General features: G+C 43.1%; 1 protein-coding gene across 1 annotated transcript in view; it reads left to right on the top strand.

Moving 5' to 3' along the window:
• The first annotated feature begins 1,696 nt into the window (after window positions 1-1,696).
• DRGX (dorsal root ganglia homeobox) overlaps window positions 1,697-20,448 on the top strand; it is a 57,479-nt gene continuing 38,727 nt past the window's right edge. Inside the window, exons 1-5 of the mRNA XM_038743299.1 lie at window positions 1,697-1,730; window positions 7,624-7,721; window positions 8,471-8,572; window positions 11,181-11,353; window positions 11,880-11,992. Of these exons, the coding sequence (XP_038599227.1) occupies window positions 1,697-1,730; window positions 7,624-7,721; window positions 8,471-8,572; window positions 11,181-11,353; window positions 11,880-11,992 (520 nt within the window). The remainder of the gene's footprint in view (window positions 1,731-7,623; window positions 7,722-8,470; window positions 8,573-11,180; window positions 11,354-11,879; window positions 11,993-20,448) is intronic.

The following is a 20,448-nucleotide window of genomic DNA, read 5'->3' on the forward strand; positions in this document are numbered from 1 at the left end:
GGATGCATTTTAAAAGTAATTGCGAACGGTCCCACCGCATATCATTTGCAGACGGGAAGCGAGCATAAATCCAGGGACCCCTTGCTGGGAACAAAATCAAACTTTGCATTTGTACGATCGCTCGGAAAGGGAAGCCGTGCGCTCAGCGTCCCCCCAAAACCCATCCAGTGGGCAATTACAGCCGCTTTGTCAATTTCCAATCCGGAAGCCGCTGTGCCTTCATGACTTTACCAGCAAAGAAAAACATCTTTTCCCTTATAAATAAGGTTACGGTCTAAAGAGGCTGCGCGCGGGGCCTGGGGACTGCCGTGAAAGAGAAAGAGCAGTGTTTAGAAGATAATGTTTTTGGTTCCTGTCCCCTTTTCTTTTTTTTTTTTCTCATTTTTTCTTTACATTCCTGATGTTTGCTGAGAAATGACGGATCTTTTTTTTTTTTTTGCTTTTACACCACGTGGGCTATTTGTGGGACCCAGTAGACCTATCCAAGTTACTCACTGTAGACAGCGCTGGAAATAATCAGATTAAGGCCAATTATGCGTGAGATTATAAAGGCAAGTGCTGAGAGGCAGAGCATGCTGTAGACAGATATAAAGACATCTGGCCACTTCTCTAACTCTACAGCCCTTCTGTGCCTGCAGCCGGCAATTCACAGCTTCTTATTTCATCTCGCCTGTCGAACTGGTGATTTTTCCCTCCACCGGTATTAGGTATGGATCTTTTCATATCTATTCTGTTTTTTTTTCTTTTCCACCTTTATTTAATCTGAGTGATTTAAACAGAGACTGCCTGCCGAACGGAATCTGATTTCCAGGATGTATTCCCTTCGTTGGAAATGAAGACGGTTACAGGACAATGAGGATTTCCCCGATGTTTAATCCCATTACTTTTAGAGGAGGCCAATTCGGTTTCGGACCATCCCATTGGATTCATTCTTCAATCGTATTTATTGAGCGCTTACTGTGTGCAGAGCACTGTGCTAAGCGCTTGGGAAGCACGGCGGGTGACTTTTGGTGGAGGCCCAGGGAGTTAGATACGGTGATGATGTGTGCGGATACTTGGATGGGTAGAGAAGCAGCGTGGTTTAGTGGAAAGAACACGGCTTTGGGAGTCAGAGGACGTGGGTTCTACTCCTGGCTCTGCCACTTATCAGGTGTGTGACTTTGGGCAAGTCACTTCACTGTTACCTCATCTGTAAAATGAGGATTAAGACTGTGAGCCCCACGTGATACAACCTGATTACCTTGTACCTACCCCAGGGCTTAGAACAATGCTTGGCACATAGCGCTTAACAAATACCATTATTTATTATTATTATTATTATTAGATAGACCTATCCTGTTAGACGGTCCTCGAGTTTGAGATGTTTTTGACTGAGGTCACTATATCCCAGCAACGGAATTTAAAAGCCATCGGACAATACTGATACCTTGGGGAGTTAATTTTAGCGCTACATTTATCTGTGCCTTTGCCTAATGAAACCTTATCGCTGTCTTCATACGTGTTTGATATTCCAAGTGTCTTCTGAAGATGCCCTAAAGCCAAGTGCTTTGGAAAGTCCTGACTTTCCGAGAGAAGGATGGGGCTGGGGATGAGATGGGGTGGAGCGGAAAAAGCATAAAGAAGACGAACCCCAAATTCCCTCTGTTATTTGTTTTGCAGCCCTGGACGAAAGCTCGCTCCCGATTTCAAGTTTACAATGTTTTATTTCCACTGTCCTCCGCAATTAGAGGGTGAGTGTTGTCGGACAAATACGTGTAAGTACAGAACAGCTTAAAGTTGGAGGGGCTTGCGGGGGTATTTTTGTCTTCCCTGAACCCATTTCTAGATTGTGAGCCCGTTATTGGGTAGGGACCGTCTCTGTTGACGAATTGTACTTCCCAAGCGCTTAGGACAGTGCTCTGCACACAGTAAGCGCTCAATAAATACGACTGAATGAATGAATGAATTCAAACCTCACTGACGTTCAGAGAGACCCCCGAGGAGGCAAACGGACGGGAATTCGGGACGGAGAGATGAGTCTCTCAGTCAGTCCTATTTATTGAGCCCTTACTATGTGCACAGCACTGTACTAAGCGCTCGGGAGAGTACACTATAACAATAAAGGCGGATTCAAGCTGCTCTGATGGAGTTCAAGTTAGAGGTTCGGGTCTTTTTACTTATTTCTTTTTTTAATTGGATTTGTGGTGGAAGCGCCTTGCCTGCCTTTTTTTTTTTTCCTCTTTTTTTCCCAGAGACATTATACCACCTGCCTCCCCTCTGAGCTCCAGCTCAGCCCCGGGCTATGAAGGAAAAGCTGATTTTCCCCTCCCAGCACAGATGTTGGTGTCACGCCTCTAATCGGGAGACTTTCTAAACGCGACCAGGCGGGCGCCTCCCCGAAGCCAAAGGGGCGGCATAAATCTTTAATGCTATTTTACCAACGTGCGCTAAAACGAGTCGGAAGAGGGGAGAAAGAGAAGATGTTGAAAGACTTGGCCGAGTGGGATGGGGGGTGGTGATGCCCCTTCTCGCTCTCCCCAATTTCTAGCAGCTGCTGCTGTTGACTCTGCAGTTTCAGCTGAGCCCGGGATTAGAATTAGCCAAGTGCTCTGCCTAGTCCTTTCCAGAGGCAAGAGGCTGGGGAAGAAATAGGAGGAACCCTGTGTCCCTGGACAGCCAGACAGAAACAGTAGACTCTGGACACCGGAGACCGACGGGAAGGAAAAAGGGAAAATCCCTACAGGGATTTGGCTTGACAACAGTACAGCGCGCTGTGCTCCTGCTACTGCAGCACTGCTACAACGCGCAGGCCTACCTCCCCTCGCCCCCCAAGAGTTGTTGGGGACGTCAGGGCTCCCTCCAAACTGCCCCACATAAGCGGCCTGTTCAAGCCCATCTACTGGAGAGGGTCTTTTCCGCAGCCCCAGGCCCTGTGTTTCCCTAGTTTACCAAATATTTGCCAACCGTTTTCTCCAATCCCCTTAAAAATGGGGCTGGTGAGTCTCCCTCAGATCCCCGGGATCCCCCCTGCAGGCTTCCCTTTTCCACTTTGAAAGCCATGAAATGAGTTCCCAAGAAGGGCAGCTTTGGAGGGGATCTGAAGCCATTCAATGGCAAACACTTCACTGGGCAATCGCGACCCCCTTGGCTGGCAGGGAGGAGGGAGAGAGGAGATGATTTTGCTCTCCAGAAGAGGAAAGCAACCAGGCAGAAGAGAGAAACAGAGAGATATCTCGATTTAAGGGTTCCCGCAGTATGTAGGCAGACAATTTTTACTTGAAGCTATTGTTTTAGCATTGGCCTGTAGGCAGACAACGTTTATCTGAAGGGATTGTTTTAGCCTTGGCCTTTAGGTGTGGAGTAGAGTGGTGGGAATAGAGCTTTTGCTTAGATCATTCCTTTTCAAGTTTTACAAGTTTAAGTCAGCATCCCACTTTCTGAGATAGGATGGGGTGAAAACAGAGGCATAGTTCCAAGTGGGGGTTCTTGGATTTTTCTTGAGGAGGACAAAATATCTGACAGGATAAATAGCAAGGAGTTTACTAGTCCCTCAGGATTCAGCAGGGAAAAATAAAATATCAGTGAAACCATTAGAAGGATAATAATAATAATGGCATTTATTAAGCGCTTACTATGTGAAAAGCACTGTTCTAAGTGCCGGGGTGGATACAAGGTGATCAGGTTATCCCACGGGGGGCTCACATTTTACAGATGAGGTAACGGAGGCTCAGAGAAGTGAAGTGACTTGACCAAGGTCACACAGCAGACATGTGGTGGAGCCGGGATTTGAACCCATGACCTCTGACTCCAAAGCCCGTGCTCTTTCCACTGAGCCACGCTGCTTCCACATGTAGATGAGGATGTAGATGAGAGAGCTGTTCCAAATACAACTATTTCAATAGGTCAAATATTGTTAGGCCTTTACATTTTTGAAACAAGTACCTAAATATTGGTATTTACAATGCAGCCTGCCATTCCCGGCTCCGCCAATTGTCGGCTTTGTGACTTTGGGCAAGTCACTTAATTTTTCTGGGCCTAAGTTACCTTATTTGTAAAATGGGGATGAAGACTGTGAGCCCCACGTGGGACAACCTGATCACCTTGCAACCTCTCCAGCGCTTAGAACAGTGCTTTGCACACAGTAAGTGCTTAATAAATGAAATCATTATTATTTATTCCCAATTTAGAATGTCTCCAGATAAGTGCCCCGTATGAACACTCTTTTAGATGAATGATTGCCCCCGGAGCTCAGGAATTATAGCCAAACTGGAGGCTCAGAAAAAAAAGATGAAGATGTGCACATAGACGAGCTGCCAACAGAAACATTTAAGTGCTATTTTGAATAGTTGCAAAATTCTATGTAAAATTTTTATAAAATTGATAGTAGCATCATATTTTTTCTCAGAATCTTTACTATAAGAAATCAAGGCTTGGGGGGATATAAATACACAGAAATAATTTTATGATAGGTCAGTGTACTCCTAGTGGAGGGTCACTTCGCTGAAAGGAGGTTTTTATGTACATTTTTATTAGCTTTCCCAATACAATTTTCTCACCCTGGGTCAAAAGGCAAATTGCTAGTATTGGCCTGACTGGTTTGCCTCATTAGCATTAGTTAACACCTAGTTTTGAGGTAACCATGCTGTAACTTCTCAATTATGCCAAAAAATAAAAAAATAAAAAGTTTAACCACAGTGTATCTTGAGAAGGTTGTGTCCAGAAAGTAGTGCAGATCTGTTCCTCTGCAGAAAATAAATCTGAAATTTAATTTAAATTCAGTACGAAGGTGTATTAGACCATGGCTTTTCCCAGACTGAGCCACCTCCTCCCCCTCCCCATCCCTCCCACCTTACCTCCTTCCCCTCCCCACAGCACCTGTATATATGTTTGTACAGATTTATTACTCTATTTATTTTACTTGTACATATTTACTATTCCATTTATTTTATTTTGTTAATATGTTTTGTTTTGTTGTCTGTCTCCCTCTTCTAGACTGTTGGGTAGGGACTGTCTCTATATGTTGCCAACTTGTACTTCCCACGCACTTAGTACAGTGCTCTGCACACAGTAAGCACTCAATAAATACGATTGAATGAATGAATGAGTAGAGTAATTATCAGTTCTGGGAGTTCACACCTCAATTACAGAGGCCTACGATACACAATTCCCAAGTTAAAAGTTGGTTCACATTGTTTTAGTTCAAAAGACAGTCTGTGTGTACACTAAAATATCCACGTGAGTGTGGCTAGGTGAGATGTGAACCCATTTTCAGAGCAATATGCCTGGCTGCTTTTAAACTGTAAAAGAAAACAGTTGAACATTTACTAGGTGGCAGTTTTGCACATTATCACCATTTGCAAGTTATCAAAAGAAATGTGATTACCAACCTAATCCTAAATTTGAAAGGAAACAGTAGATATCTGTCAATTAACTGCTTAGTTATCTGGAAGATTTGACTTTATATTCATGTGTAGGCTGGCTGCTGTGGACTGCTATATCCTAGTATGATGTGGTACAGCATAACTATACTGTAGAAAAAACAACATATTACAACAGTTAGATTGAGGGAATGTAAAGGATTTTGCCTTTGTATGACCGAGCCACCTTCCCATTGAGAGTATTTTGTTTCTTAATTGTTTGTTTCTCAATTGTCTAACTTTGTGAGCCCTTGATATATAACCCACAGATTAGTAGTAGTGATGATAATACTAACATAGACTACCAGGGGAAAAATTCACTTAATGCAGATTTTTCCATTAGAATTATTTGTTTTCCTTAGATGCTAATAGAGTCGATCAAAAAAAAAAAAAAAACTGCGCCTCTGGAAAGCTCTGTCAATGCCCATGAGAGGTCAAAATCTATTGTGACCTACTGGGACAACCTTTTTCTTGAGATGGAAGAATCTCATGCTGCTAAATAAGCATAGGACTCCTTTTCCCGAGCCATATTAATTTGGTACAAGGTAGCCCATTTAAGAATGACCCCATTTAAAACCACAAAGCATGAACTGGGGCTACTCTGGAATCAGACATTTTGTAGATTGACATTTATAGATACCGAAGGTTCACACCAGCCTTGATGAGCTGGGCTCACCATCAACAAATAATATCCATTTGTAATTCTATATAACCCATATGGCTTTGGATGTAGATGCGTCTCAAATCGTTCTGACTGTTTTCTCTTCCTTTCCTTTATCATTAAGGGATAATATTAGAATAATTCAACTTCTGTATTGAGAATAAAGTGATCCCCTTAAATTGCTTTTAATCCACAAAAAGACCAGGCCTATCTTAATGTCCAGATATTGCAAGGAACCTAAGGTAACAGACACTGGTTTAAGGAGAGTTTCTGCCGGAACTGTAAATTCCATTACCCGCTTAACTTAGATTTTTCGTGTCTTCAAAGATTTATTTCTGTGCCTCTGTATTTCATGGTATCACTAAAGTAGGTCACCTATAACAATAATCCTAACGCAAATTGTGGTATTTGTTGAATGCTCACTATGCTTACCATGTGCAAAGCACCGGGGTAGAGACAAAATCATTAGACTGGACAGTTTTTGGTCTCAGTATTTACAGTCTTAGAGGAAGAGTGAACCCATATTTTATCCCTGTTTTACGGATGATGAAACTGAGACCAGAGCAGGTTAGTGTTGCCCAAAGTCACACAGCAAGCAAATGGCAGAATTAGGTATTAGCACCTGGATCTCTTGACTTCCAGTTCAGGGCTTTTCCCTCTAGTCCACAAGAAGCAGCGTGGCTTAGTGGAAAGAGCCCGGGTTTGGCAGTCAGAGGTCATGAATTCTAATCCCGGCTCCATCACTTGTCACCTGTGTGACTTTGGGCAAGTCACTTCACTTCTCTATGCCTCAGTTCCCTCATCTGTAAAATGGGGATTAAGACTGTGAGCCCCATGTGGGACAACCTGATTACCTTGCATTCCCCCCAGCACTTAGAACAGTGCTTGGCACATAGTAAGCGCATAACAAATACCATCATCATTATTAAACTCGATGTGGGCAAGGGAATGCGTCTGTTATGATGTTATATTGTATTCTTTCAAGCGCTTAGTCCAGTGCTCTACATACAGTAAAGACTCAATAAATGCAATCAATTAAATTTATTAGTGGATTGAAGGCCCAGTTTTAGGTAGGAAATAAATGGAATCTTTGAAGACGAAGAACATTGTATCTTATTTCTTGGATGGGTGTTCTTGGGTCCAGGGTTAAAATTTTACCAATGTCCTAGTAACGAGTCACATCAAAGTACAAAATATTAGCCCCATATGGGCCAGGGTTTGTGCCTCAGTTTCCTCATCTGAAAAATGAGGAATCTTCTCTTATTTAGTTGGTAAGTCCCATATAGGAAAGGGATTGATTCCAACATCAAAGTACAAAATATTAGCCCCATGTGGCCAGGGATTGTGCCTCAGTTTCCTCATCTGAAAAATGAGGAATCTTCTCTTATTTAGATGGTAAGTCCCATATAGGAAAGGAATTGATTCCAACCTGATTATCCTGTATCTGCCCCAGAGCTCATTACAGAGCTTGGCAGATAGTAAGCATTTGACACATACCCCGGTTACTCTGAACAAATTGGGCCCATTTATTCTGTCATTCATGCTGATTGTTTCTCTTCCCAGTAGGTACTGCACCCTTTGGGAACCACTCCACGGGAGATTTTGACGACGGCTTTTTACGGAGGAAACAACGTAGAAATAGAACAACTTTCACTCTTCAGCAGGTACTGCCTCTCCCTCAGTTTAGGGTCTCCTGAGGAACAACTAACTTCTCCTTAGGATCTGCCTCTTTGTTTTTAACTAAATTTGATAAAATGCAGCAGAGACTATGGTAACTCAGTGAGGAGAATTGGGTTTATTTACCCATTGTGCAGATAGCTTAGAATTTTTTGTAAGACACTTCAGGCTGCAGACACGAGGTAAATTTTTCATACCCAAAGGTTAGGACTAGATTTTCCTCTAAAAATAACTGGGGAAATAGACAGACTCCTGTAGCACCTGAAAGGAAACCAAGTAACCAAATTTCACTCGTGACTTTGGAATGAGTGAAATCAGTGGTGCTTGGGTTCAGGAAAACGACTGCATTTCCCCTCCCATTATCTGAGGTCCATTGAATTACTCAGGGCATTGGATCTGTCAGTCATCTTCTAGTTAGATGCCAAACGCCCACCAACTGGAAAAGATTTCACCTGTATCTTTTCATTTTGCCGCAGTGAAAACTGGGTGGTAGAAGAATGGTCTTGTCTATAGGTGATTTGGTTTTCGGATCTAGCTTACTCGAGACTTTTTTTTTTCTTTTCTGTTTCCTTTGATCACTGAGGGCTTCCCCCACCCACCAAAAAACACCCTCCAGTTTGGTTTCAAAGTCAAACGGTACCAGATTGTAGGGATTTTAACTATGCCCCAGCTTCTGTCTTCCTCAGCTTCTATGTTTCATAGTGTCTTATCAATAAATATTCCCCTCTTTAACCAGCTGGAAGCTCTTGAGGCAGTTTTTGCTCAAACACACTATCCAGATGTCTTCACTAGAGAAGAGCTAGCCATGAAAATAAACCTCACAGAAGCCAGAGTGCAGGTAAACATTCTTTTTAATTATTTAACTCTCTAATATTAAAACTGGCAAACTTTTTTTGACATCATGACTGCAGAGTGCACATTTGGCCAAAGAAAGCAAATGAAGACTATCTGTCATTTTCATGATGCACTTTAATAACATCAACATAATGTGGAATATTAGATTAGGTTGATTAATCGGTCATTCATAATTAACTAGTGATAATGTTCTACACTAATTTGTCCGCGTCTCTAAGGTACTAAATTACATCAATGCACATCCATTTCCTTGCTTTGGAAAAAAAGAGCTGAGATGTGATTCTCAAAGCAGCTATGACCACTCTTTGGGAGCGAGGATGGTCAATCGCAAGGAACCATGTTTTCAGATTCGAAGACCGGCAGCATCTGGTTTTCAGAAGTTGCATCATATCAACTTTGGTTTTTGTTTCTTCCCCCTCCCTCCCCTTCCCTGGCATTCAAGATGCTTAAAGCGGATCAAAAGAACGCAGGCGTTTTAAAAATCTTTAAATGGCAGCCAAGCCCGGGCCTGAGGATGTGTGGCCCATAGTGACTGGCCTTAACCAGGATTTGTTCTTAATATCTGCCTGCTTATTATCCTTAAGTGCCTAAACCCGCTGAGTCCAGCAGATGTGCAGCGGGTGGGAGGCGACCCGAATAGCTCCGCATGCACCGGACGCTTGTCGTTCCTGGGGGCCGTTCTTCAAGCACGATTATATATTCACTTTATTTATGGGGTTTCCCGCGTGCCATGGATGCGCCTTCTTATGGCGGGGCTTGGGGTTAAGACTATGCAAAGATCTAATTGTAGGAAATATAATAGTTTGCCTTTTGTTCCCCAGGGTCATGTTAGTATCTCTTAAAACCCAATGGCTGGAGAGATAATGGAATTTAGAGCAGTAAATTGGGGATTGTAAACAAATTATTTCCCCTATAATCAGATTATGTGAACCTGATTATTAAATCTGAACATGAATCATTGGTCATATGCGGGCAAATTAACTGATTATTATTTGGAAATGAAAATCTCCTTTTTCCAGGATACTCTGGGTCCTTTCTTTCTTTCTTTCTTTCTTTTTTTTTTTTTTAATGCCGATTTGGCGATGGCTGCCTAAAGACTGAACTGCAAATTGAGATAAATGGGACAATTATTGGGCATTCAGAAGTGGGAGATCATAACTTCTCCCTGAAAGGTGCAAGGGTGAGATAGGGGTGGTAACAATTAGAGGCTGAGAATTGTTGTTTAGTCCATTGTTGGCTATTATGCAAACAGACAATAGTTGCAAGCATTTGTTTAGTCTGTTTTCATATGGGGACATCCGCGCAACCCAGAGGATGGGAGATATGTTTACATTTGTACCCCTTGCTCATTCAAATATGATTAATGCGCTATAAAGCAGAGTCTTAATCGAAGCTGATGTTGTCAAACAATAACTAAATAGGGAAATAAACGACTTCATCATGCTCTTTCCTCAGAAGCAGGCGAACTGTCAGTGCAAAGTCATTAAAATATGATAATGAAAAATAGCTCAATTAAATGTTGTTATAGCTGTGACCTTCATTCAATTAAGACGCAAGAAAGTGTCTGCGTTTTGCTTTGCATTTAACTGCCCTAAATTTAGAATATAGATAAAATCATTATTCAACGTTTGCTGATATATGCAATTAAAAGCCAACAAAATAAAAACGAAGTCAAAGGGAAATGATCATGCTAACAGCATCGGCAGAACACTGCTGTGTTTGTTGCCTGAAAATGATCTCAGGTTTCACCGATCTTATGGGCTTCCAGGATTTCTTTCGTTGTTGGATGGGATTTGAGGAAGGCAGCTGGAAAATAGTAGCGGAATCAGCCAGGAGGCTTCAAGGGGCTGCTAGTGACAGGAAAGGAAGGATGGGAACAAAAAGAAAAGCAGGGTTGATATCAGGCAGTTTCCTCTCATGGTGTCCTCTGTTCCAAGTGGAATGTGCTTCCAAGGGAAATGGTGGAAGCTACGTTCTGGAAGACATTTGAAGTGGGGCTGGACAAGGTGCTTCAGAGAAGTACATTTCAGCAACCCACCCGCTTCACCCTGGACCATGTTAGCCACAACTCACTAGGACTTGGCTACGATTTCTACAAATGAGGCTAAAAAAAGAAAGTTATTTTTCAGGATTTAACAGAACCATCTCAAAAGCACAACTGCATTAAAATGGTCTATTCCCAGCAGCTCCCTGCTGGAGATAAAGAACAGTAAGGAAGTACTTTCAAGATCACATCCTTGAGGACACATTCATTCATTCAGTCATATTTATTGTGCGCTTACTGTGTGCAGAGCACTGTACTGCGGGCTTGGAAAGTACAATTTGGCAACAGAGACAATCCCTACCCACAATGGGTTCACAGTCTAGTAGGGAGGAGACAGACAACAAAACAAAGAACAGTGCTTTGCACATAGTAAGTGCTTAACAAATACCATTATTATTAATAGTATCAATATACATCTTGCTCTCCTAGTGAAGAGGAAAATGGGTTCTTGGTGATACTGAGCCACTCCCATTCTGGGACCGTGATGCCGCTCTCCAATTAGATTTCCTATCTCTCTGACCCTTCATTCTTTCCCATCGTACTTCAGGTTTGGTTCCAAAACCGACGAGCCAAATGGAGGAAGACTGAAAGAGGGGCCTCTGACCAGGAAGGGTCTAAAGAACCAGTGACGGAAGTGACACCACCAGTAAGGAACATAAGTTCCCCCTCGCCAGTTGACCAAACCAGAAACAAAAAGGACAGCTTGGAGGTGCAGCAGAGGTAATTTCTTACTGGACCTCCGTCTCGTCTATCTCGCCCCTGACTTCTGTCCCCCTTCCTGCCTCTAGCCTGGAAGGGCCTCCCTCCTCATAGCCCACCGACAATTACCCTCCCCACCTTCAAAGCCTTATTGAAGGCACTTCTCCTCTGAGAGGCCTTCCCTGACTTAACTACTTATTTCCTCTTCTTCCACTCCCTTCTGCAGCCCCCTGACTTGCTTCCTTTTTCATCCCCCCTCCAGCTCCACAGCACATATTTATATTTCTATAATTTTATTTATATTAACATTATTCTCCCCCTCTAGACAGTAAGCTCACCGTGGGCAGGGAATGTTTCTGTTTATTGTTATATTATGCTCTCCCAAGCTCTTAGTACAGTGCTCTGTCCAGAGAAAGTGCTCAACAAATGTGATTGACTGAGGTAAGGGAAGTCATATTGGTGACTCTTTTGGTGGGTCTCAAGTGACTGGCAGCTGGAACTCAAAGTGATGCTAATGTGTCTAAGTGGTTTTCTCTCTCTCCATCAGCTTAAGCAGAACCGTGGGTCCAGCGGGCCCCTTCTTCCCCTCCTGCTTACCCGGAACTCTTCTAAACACAGCTACCTACGCCCAAGCTTTGTCCCATGTCGCGTCTTTGAAAGGTAAGTGGACCTTTGGATTTGGCAGTACTGATTCATTCATTCATTCATTCATTCAATCAATCATATTAACTGAGCGCTTACTGTGTGCAGAGCGCTTGGAAAGTACAAGTTGGCAACATATAGAGATGGTCCTTACCCAACAGCGGGCTCACAGTCTAGATTCGGGAGTGGCGAGTTTGGGGATGGGAGGAAAGGAGGAGAAGAAGGGAAGGAGAGTAGTTCGATGATTTTATTTTTCCTCAATGAACATTTTGCTTCCTTCCCTCAACTAGACTTGTTTAGTTCACTTTTTTTTTTTACAATTCATTTCATTACTAATTAATTAGCTAACTCTTCTGCCTGGCAGCATCCTTCTGAGCCCCACCCCTTTTCTCAGTGCAATTTCATGGTCAATATCAGCCACTGAAGGCAGCCATGGATTTTCTTCTTCGGGCGGATATCTTGCCGAAGATCAACCTAGTCTGATGGATAGGGGGTCCCAGGGGAATCTCTATATGCTCGTTTTCCTTCCAGCCTGCTTTATAGCATTGCTAATCAGCAGTCTTCTTCTTCATGCTATTTGTTAAGTGCTCACTATGTGCCAGGCACTGCACTAAGTGCTGGGGTCACAATCTTAATCCTCATTTTAGAGATGAGGTAACCAGGGCACAGAGCCGTCAAGTGACTTACCCAAGGACACACAGCAGACAAGTGGTGGAGACAGAATTAGAACCCAGTTCCTTCTGACTCCCAGACCTGTGCTTTATCCACTAGGCCATGTTGCTTTTCACCCTGGACATGGATAAACAATTTGACTGCTGACATGTTAGCTCCCCTTTACTGGTAGTTGTAACATTTCCTGTTCAGAGGACCACAGGGTGCCCAAGTATGAGAAAATATGGGCTTCTCCCATCTCCAACCACCCACGGGTTGCCATTCCTATTCAAATAGATGCTTATTATGAATGATTGAGAACCAGCATGGCCTAGTGGATAGAGCATCAGAAGAACCTGGGTTCTAATTGTGGCCTTGATATTTGTCAGCTCTGTGACCATGGGCAAGTCAGTTAACTTCTCTGTGCCAGAGTTACCTCAGCTGTAAAATGGGAAGTAAGACTGTGAGCCCGATGTGGGTCAGGGATTGTGACCAACTTGATTTGCTTGTAGCCACCCCAGTGCTTAGTTCAGTGCCTTTTAGACTGTGAGCCCACTGTTGGGTAGGGACTGTCTCTATGTGTTGCCAATTTGTACTTCCCAAGCGCTTAGTACAGTGCTCTGCACATAGTAAGCGCTCAATAAATACGATTGATTGATTGATTGGTACATAGTAAGCGCCTAACAAATGCAGCAATTTTTATTATCTGTGTGTCTTAAGGGACAATATTTCTGCAAGGCTCTCGCTCACAGAAAATGATTTTCTGGGCCACATCAGCTTCAAGTTTCAGGAGGATGGCTGAAAGGGCACCCAGAGAAGCTCCTGGGTCTGTTCCCTGGGCCATCAGGCCTTGCTTTTCCTAGCTACTGGTTGGGCTCCTCTCCCTCCTCCTGGAGAGTCAGAGGCTGGAGCCAATGGCCCTCAAAATCTGGCCTTTGCTTTTCCAATCTCCTGGTTGTGCCCTTCTACCTTCTTCAACTTCTCCTGGAGAGTCGGGGCTGGGTGGAGTTAGGTCAGAAGTCTCACTGTGGACATTAAGACTCAAACACCTGCCTGCTGTCTTTTCCTGTCTTCTTCAGCCAAAACCGTGGCTCATAAACAAATGAGTCAGACAGTGGGAGTAGACAGTTGTCTCTCATGTTGAGGATGCAAAACTATAAAGGGCTGCTTAGCGTTTTCTCCTTCAGATAACCGGACAGAGGAGCCAGCCAAGAAATTGATGGTGTGACCCTCGCTCCGTCTTTGTTCTTGGAGATAATTGGAGATCATTTTTGCATGTTTGTTTGTTTTGGTCTCCCAGCCTCTAGGCTGGCCAGGGGGAAAGATTCTCTCAGAACTATTTTCTTTCTGGTTAAGCCAAGCTGCTCCTCAGTCCAGATTCCCTTTCCCTGAGAAATTTTTGATTCAGATTATAGATAAATATGGATGAGGCCTTAATCCAAGCTCCTGGCTTGGGGGAAAGTATCAGATCAACCAGCAAGGCACCTGGTCTCTTTGCCCTTCCCTCCCTGAATTGAATGCTAACAGGAGAGAGAGATTAGGATTTCTGGTCCACTTCTGATCGGTCCCATTTGTGGATGAGTCATCTGTGAGAACGTGGCCCAATACGTGTATGACCTCAGCTATGAATGAGGCTCCTTTGAAGGCCCTCAAGTAAAGTGAGCTAAAAAGACTCATTTTCATGTTCATCGATTTTCTTGTTTCTTGCTTGGGCTTTAGAGATGATCAGTTGAGAAGGCTTGATAGAAGACCCTTGGGGAAACCCTGGGAAGGTTTGGTCTGAAATGCACTCTTCTTAAGGATCTATCTTGGAAACCTTTCATCTGTCCTTGGATTCTTCTGTATTGCCTCACTCTGACCCAGTTAAGGGAAAGACCTTGAAAAAGACAGTGAGATGTTTTAGGTGATTTTTTTCAGGATTTATATCTGGTAGGAACTCAGATCGTGATTCTGGTTTAAGAGACACAAACTAGTTTAGGGCAGACAATATGCTCACTAGTTCAGCTAGTGGAGTGATTCATGTCCTGGAAGCAGCAAGGCTTAGTGGAAAGAGCCCGGCCTTGGGAGTCAGAGGTCATAGGTTCTAATCCCAGCTCCACTACTTGTTAGTTGTGTGACTTTGGTCAAGTCACTTAACTTCTTTGTGCCTCAGTTACCTCATCGGCAAAATGGGGATTAAGACCTTGAGCCCCACATAATAATAATAATAATAATAATGGCATTTATTAAGCCCTTACTATGTGCAAAACACTGTTCTAAGCGCTGGGGAGGCTACAAGGTGATCAGGTTGTCCCACAGGGAGCTCACAGTCTTAATCCCCATTTTACAGATGAGGGAACTGAGGCCCAGAGAAGTTAAGTGAGTTGCCCACAGTCACACAGGTGACAAGTGGCAGAGCCAGGATTTGAACCCATGACCTCTGACTCCAAAGCCCGTGCTCTTTCCACTGAGCCACGCTGCTTCAGGGACTCATAAGGTAGAGAAGATATTGAATTCCCATTTTACAGACGGGGAAAGAGGCACAGAGAAGTTAACGTGATTTGCCCAAAGTCAAACAGCAGACAAGTAGTGAAGTTGGGATTAGAACCCTGGCTCTCTGACTCCCAGGCGTGTCCTCTGAATTACATGTTTTGCATTGTTGTCTGTCTCTCCCTTCAAGACCGTGAGCCCATTGTTGGGTAGGGACCGTCTCTATATGTTGCCGACTTGTACTTCCCAAGTGCTTAGTACAGTGCTCTGCACACAGTGAGCACTCAATAAATACGTTTGATTGAATGAATGAATGAATGGATGAATAAGATGAGGCTGACATAGGGAAGGGATGGTTTGGGGCAACTCCTACTATTTAGGAGGAAATCCTAGGTAATAATGATCCAGCGCTTAGAACAGTGCTTTGCACATAGTAAGCGCTTAATAAATGCCATTATTATTATTATTATTAAGAAGGGAGACATTTATAACTAAGAAAAGCAGAAAGGAAAAGGCAGATCTTAGGGATATAGAGGAAGGGAAATCAACAAGATTTATCAGTCGAGAGGAAAAAATGATTTTCAGTTATCCACTTAAAACATAAGCGTGGTATTTTATTTTCAAGCATGTCTCTGGGATAGTGTTAAGTCCATTCGTTTTCTAAATTCTTCAGCACTTGATGAGTTGAAGGCTGTTAACAAATATTGTAGCTTGTTTGCTGTAGGTGATTCTAGATCTTTATTTTCTAAACCTCATCCCTCTTTCCTTAGGATGATTGGCACATTCACGTCTGCAGATCCCTTCTGTGACTGTATATATGTAGATAAATCCATTTAAAGTATGGATTCTATGGGGAAGAGGTGGGACATAACCAGAGCCTTGCCTCAGTGACTGTATTTGGTTCCAGAGTCAGCTCTGTAACCACGAACTAGTCTACAGTACAGCCTGTATTGGCACCCTGTGTTTGCACTACCTGGACTGCAAAAAAAAAAAAGAAAAATCCCTGATAGTATTGCGGACCTTGAAAGACTATATTCATTCATTCATTCAATCGTATTTATTGAGCGCTTACTGTGTGGAGAGCACTGTCCTAAGCGCTTGAGTATATCCACCACAAACACCTGCTTTTTTATAATGGCATTTGTTAAGTGCTCATGATGTGAGAGAAATCAGAGAAGCAGCATGGCTCAGTGGAAAGAGCATGGGCTTGGGCGTCAGAGGTCATGGGTTCAAATCCCGGCTCAGCTGCTTGTCAGCTGTGTGACTTTGGGCAAGTCACTTAACTTCTCTGTGCCTCAGTCATCTCATCTGTAAAAGGGGGATTAAGACTGTGAGCCCCATATGGGACACCTGATTACCTTGTATCCTCCCCAGTGCTTAGAACAGTGCTTTGCACATAGTATGTGCTTAACAAATGTCATTACTATTATTATTATTATTATTATTATGTGCCAAGCAGCAGCGTGGCTTAGTGGAAAGAACACAGGCTTGGGAGTCAGAGGTCGTGGGTTCCACTCCCGGCTCTGCCACTTGTCAGCTATGTGACTTTGGACAAGTCACTTAACTTCTCTGTGCCTCAGTTCTCTCATCTGTAAAATGGGGATTAAGACTGTGAGCCCCACGTGGGACAACTTGATTACCTTGTATCTCCCCCAGCGCTTAGAACAGTGCTTGGCATATAGTAAGCACTTAACAAATACCATTCATTCATTCATTCATTCACTGTAGTAAGCATTGGGGTAGATAGAAGCTAATCAGCTTGGACACAGTCCATATCTCATGTGGGGCTTACAGTTTTCATGCCCATTTTACAGTTGAGGTAACTGAGGCACAGAGAAGTGAAATGGCTTGCCCAAGGTCACACAGCAGACAAGTGGCATAGCTAGGATTAGATCCCAGATCCTCCTGATTCCCAGGCCTGTGCTCCTCTTCACCTCAAGAAATTCCTACACAGGAATCAGTCAATTAATCAATCATATTTATTGAGAGCCTACTGTGGGCTGAGCAAAGCAGTAAGTAATAATAATGATAATAATAATAGTATATGTTAGGTGCTGACTATGTGCCGGGCAGTGTACTAAGCACTGGGGTGAATACAAGTGGATCGGTTGGACACGGTCCCTGTAATTAATTTAATTTTGGTATTTGTTAAGTGCTTACTATGTGCAAAGCACTGTTCTAAGCACTGGGGAGGATACAACGTGATCAGGTTGTCCCATGTGGGACTCATAATCTTAACCCCCATTTTACAGATGAGGTAACTGAGGCCCAGAGAAGTTAAGTGACTTGCCCAAAGTCACACAGCTGACAAGTGGCAGAGCTGAGATGTGAACCCATGACCTCTGATGCCCAAGCCCATGCTCTTTCCACTGAGCCACGCTGCCATGTGGGGCTCAGGGCCTCAATCCCAAATTTTCAAATGAGATAACTGAGGTAAAGGGAAGTGAAGTGATTTGCCCAAGGTCCCACAGCAAACAAGCGGCGGAGCTGGGATTAGAACTCATGACCTTCTGACTCCCAGCCTGTGCTTTATCTGCTACTCCATGCTGCTTCTTGAATGGGAGGGTACAATAGAGTTAGTAGAGACAGTTCCTGCCCTCGAGTAGATTACAATCCACTGTTGGGTAGGGACCGTCTCTATATGTTGCCAACTTGTACTTCCCAAGCGCTTAGTACAGTGCTCTGCACACTGTAAGTGCTCAATAAATATGATTGAATGAAATGAATGAAGGGGAGAAAAACACTAAAATAAATTGCAGGTAGGAGGAAGAAATAGAGAATATCATTATGTTTGTGAATGCAGCAGGGAAGATATGTGCCCCGGTGATTTTAGAAGTCTATGGAAAATGGGACCCAGCTCTGATTGGGAAGAAGGCATGCTTAGAATGTCCAGTTTTAATCAACTGGTATGTTCAACATAGTAATTGAACGACAGTGGCTAAGTCGTTAACTCTGCTGTGTCTCCCAGCTGTCCGGTTCTCTTTCCGTGTTCCTTCCTGATGTCTGTGGGATTCTGCCATGGGACCCTAGCTGTTCAAACTGTTAGAAACAAGAGAACTGTGTTTGGGAAAAAAAAAAAGGAGTGCAGCTTTGAATTGACTTAAATAAATCAGATTGTAGAGTCAGCCCGTCAATTGTATTTACTGAGCACTTACTTTGGGCAGTGTACTAAGTGCTTGGGAGAGTACAATATAACAATATAACAGACACATTCCCTGCCCACAATGAGTTGTGCAATCTATACCATATTAAAACACATATCCTCCAAGAGGCCTTCCACAGCTAAGCCCTCATTTCCTCTTCTCCCACTCCCTTTTGTGTCATCTTGCACTTTAATTTGTACCCTTTATTCTTCCCTCCCACAGCACTGTTGTACATGTCCATAATTAATTCATTCAGTCATATATATTGAGCGCTTACTGTGTGCTGAGCATTATACTAAGTGCTTGGGAAAGTACTATGCAGCAATCAACAGTGACATTCCAAATTTATTTATTTATATTAATTTCTGTCTCCCCCTCTAGACTGCAAGCTCCTCTTGGGCAAGGGAATGTGTCTACCGACTTGTTATATTGTACACTCGCAAGCATTTAGTTCAGTGCTCTGCATATAATAAGTACTCAATAAATATGATCGAATGATTGATTGATACCTTGTTCCACTTGTTCTCTGCACTCAGTCCATGATCAGTAACTAGTTTTGGTTAATCAGCTGGTTAGCACAGAAAAGAAAAACCAAAACCAGAAAAACAATAAACCAGCAAGTGGAGTAAATATCTACAACCTGAACTACTCCAAATATTTAAAATTCAATTGTTCTGTGGTGTTTGTGGAGCAGTTTCTGTAGCTATTCTATTACTCACTCTACCCACTTCCTCTCAATCTGTCACGCTCTCCTGAGGTTATTAGGATAAAGTATTTAACTCATACCACTCTGAAGAAAAGTGCATTTCAATTTTCTTCCCTACAGGAGTCCTTGCAATAATAATAATAATTACAGTATTCATTCATTCAATCAATCGTATTTATAGAGCACCTACTGTTTGCAGAGCACTGTACTAAGCCCTTGGGACAGTACAATACAACAATAAACAGTGACATTCCCTGCCCACAATGAGCTAACAGTCCAGAGTTGGAGAGACAGACATCAATACAAATAAATAAAATGACAGATATGTACATAAGTGCTGTGGGGGAAGAGAAAAGAGAACAAGTCAGGGTTATGCACAAGGGAGTGGGAGATGAGGAACAGTGGGGCTTAGTCAGGGAAGGCCACTTGGAGGAGATGTGCCTTCAGTAAGGTTTTGAAAGGGCGGAGAGTAATTGTAGGATTTGTGGAGGGAGGGCATTCCAGGCCAGAGGCAAGACGTGGGCTAGAGGTTGGCAGTGAGATAGATGAGATGCAGGCACAATGAGAAGGTTAGCACTAGAGGAGCAAAATTTGCAGGCTGGGTTGTAGAAGGAGAGAAGTGAGGTGAGGTAGGAGGGGTAAGGTGGTGGACTTAAAGCTTTAAAGCCAATGGTGAGAAGCTTTTGTTTAATGCACAGGCAGTTGGGCAACTATTGGAGTTTTTTGAGGGTAGGAGGTATGTCCTATAGCTTTTTGTAGAAAAATGATCCGGGGACAGCAGAGTGAAGTATGGACTGGAGTGGGGAGAGACAGGTGCCTGGGAGTTCAGCAAGGAGGGTGATGCAGTAATCCAGGCGGGATAGGATGAGTGATTGTATTAACATGGTAGCACTTTGGATGGAGAGGAAAGGGTGGATTTTAGTGATGTTGTGAAGGTGGGACCGGTAGGATTAAGTGATGGATTGACTATGTGGGTTGAATGAGAGAGAGGAGTCAAGGGTAACACCCAGGTTACGGGCTTGTAAGACGGGAAGGATGGTGATGCCGCCTACTGTGATAGGAAAGTCAGGGGGAGGACAGGGTTTGTGGCAAGGGGAGATAAGGAGCTCTTTTTTGGACATGTTAAGTTTGAGGTGATGGGAGGACATTCAAGTAGAGATGTCTTGGAAGCAGGAGGAGATGTGAGACTGGAGAGAGGGAGAGAATGGTACTTGTTAAATCAATCAATCAATCGTATTTATTGAGCGCTTACTATGTGCAGAGCACTGTACTAAGTGCTTGGGAAGTACAAATTGGCAACATATAGAGACAGTCCCTACCCAACAGTGGGCTCACAGTCTAAAAGGGGGAGACAGAGAACAAAATCAAACATACTAACAAAATAAAATAAATAGGATAGATATGTACAAGTAAAATAAATAAATAAATAAATAAATAGAGTAATAAATATGTACAAATATATATATATATATATATATATATATATATATATATATATACATATA

The sequence above is a fragment of the Tachyglossus aculeatus genome, chromosome 3 (assembly GCF_015852505.1).
Source record: "Tachyglossus aculeatus isolate mTacAcu1 chromosome 3, mTacAcu1.pri, whole genome shotgun sequence".
Classification (NCBI taxonomy): domain Eukaryota; kingdom Metazoa; phylum Chordata; class Mammalia; order Monotremata; family Tachyglossidae; genus Tachyglossus; species Tachyglossus aculeatus.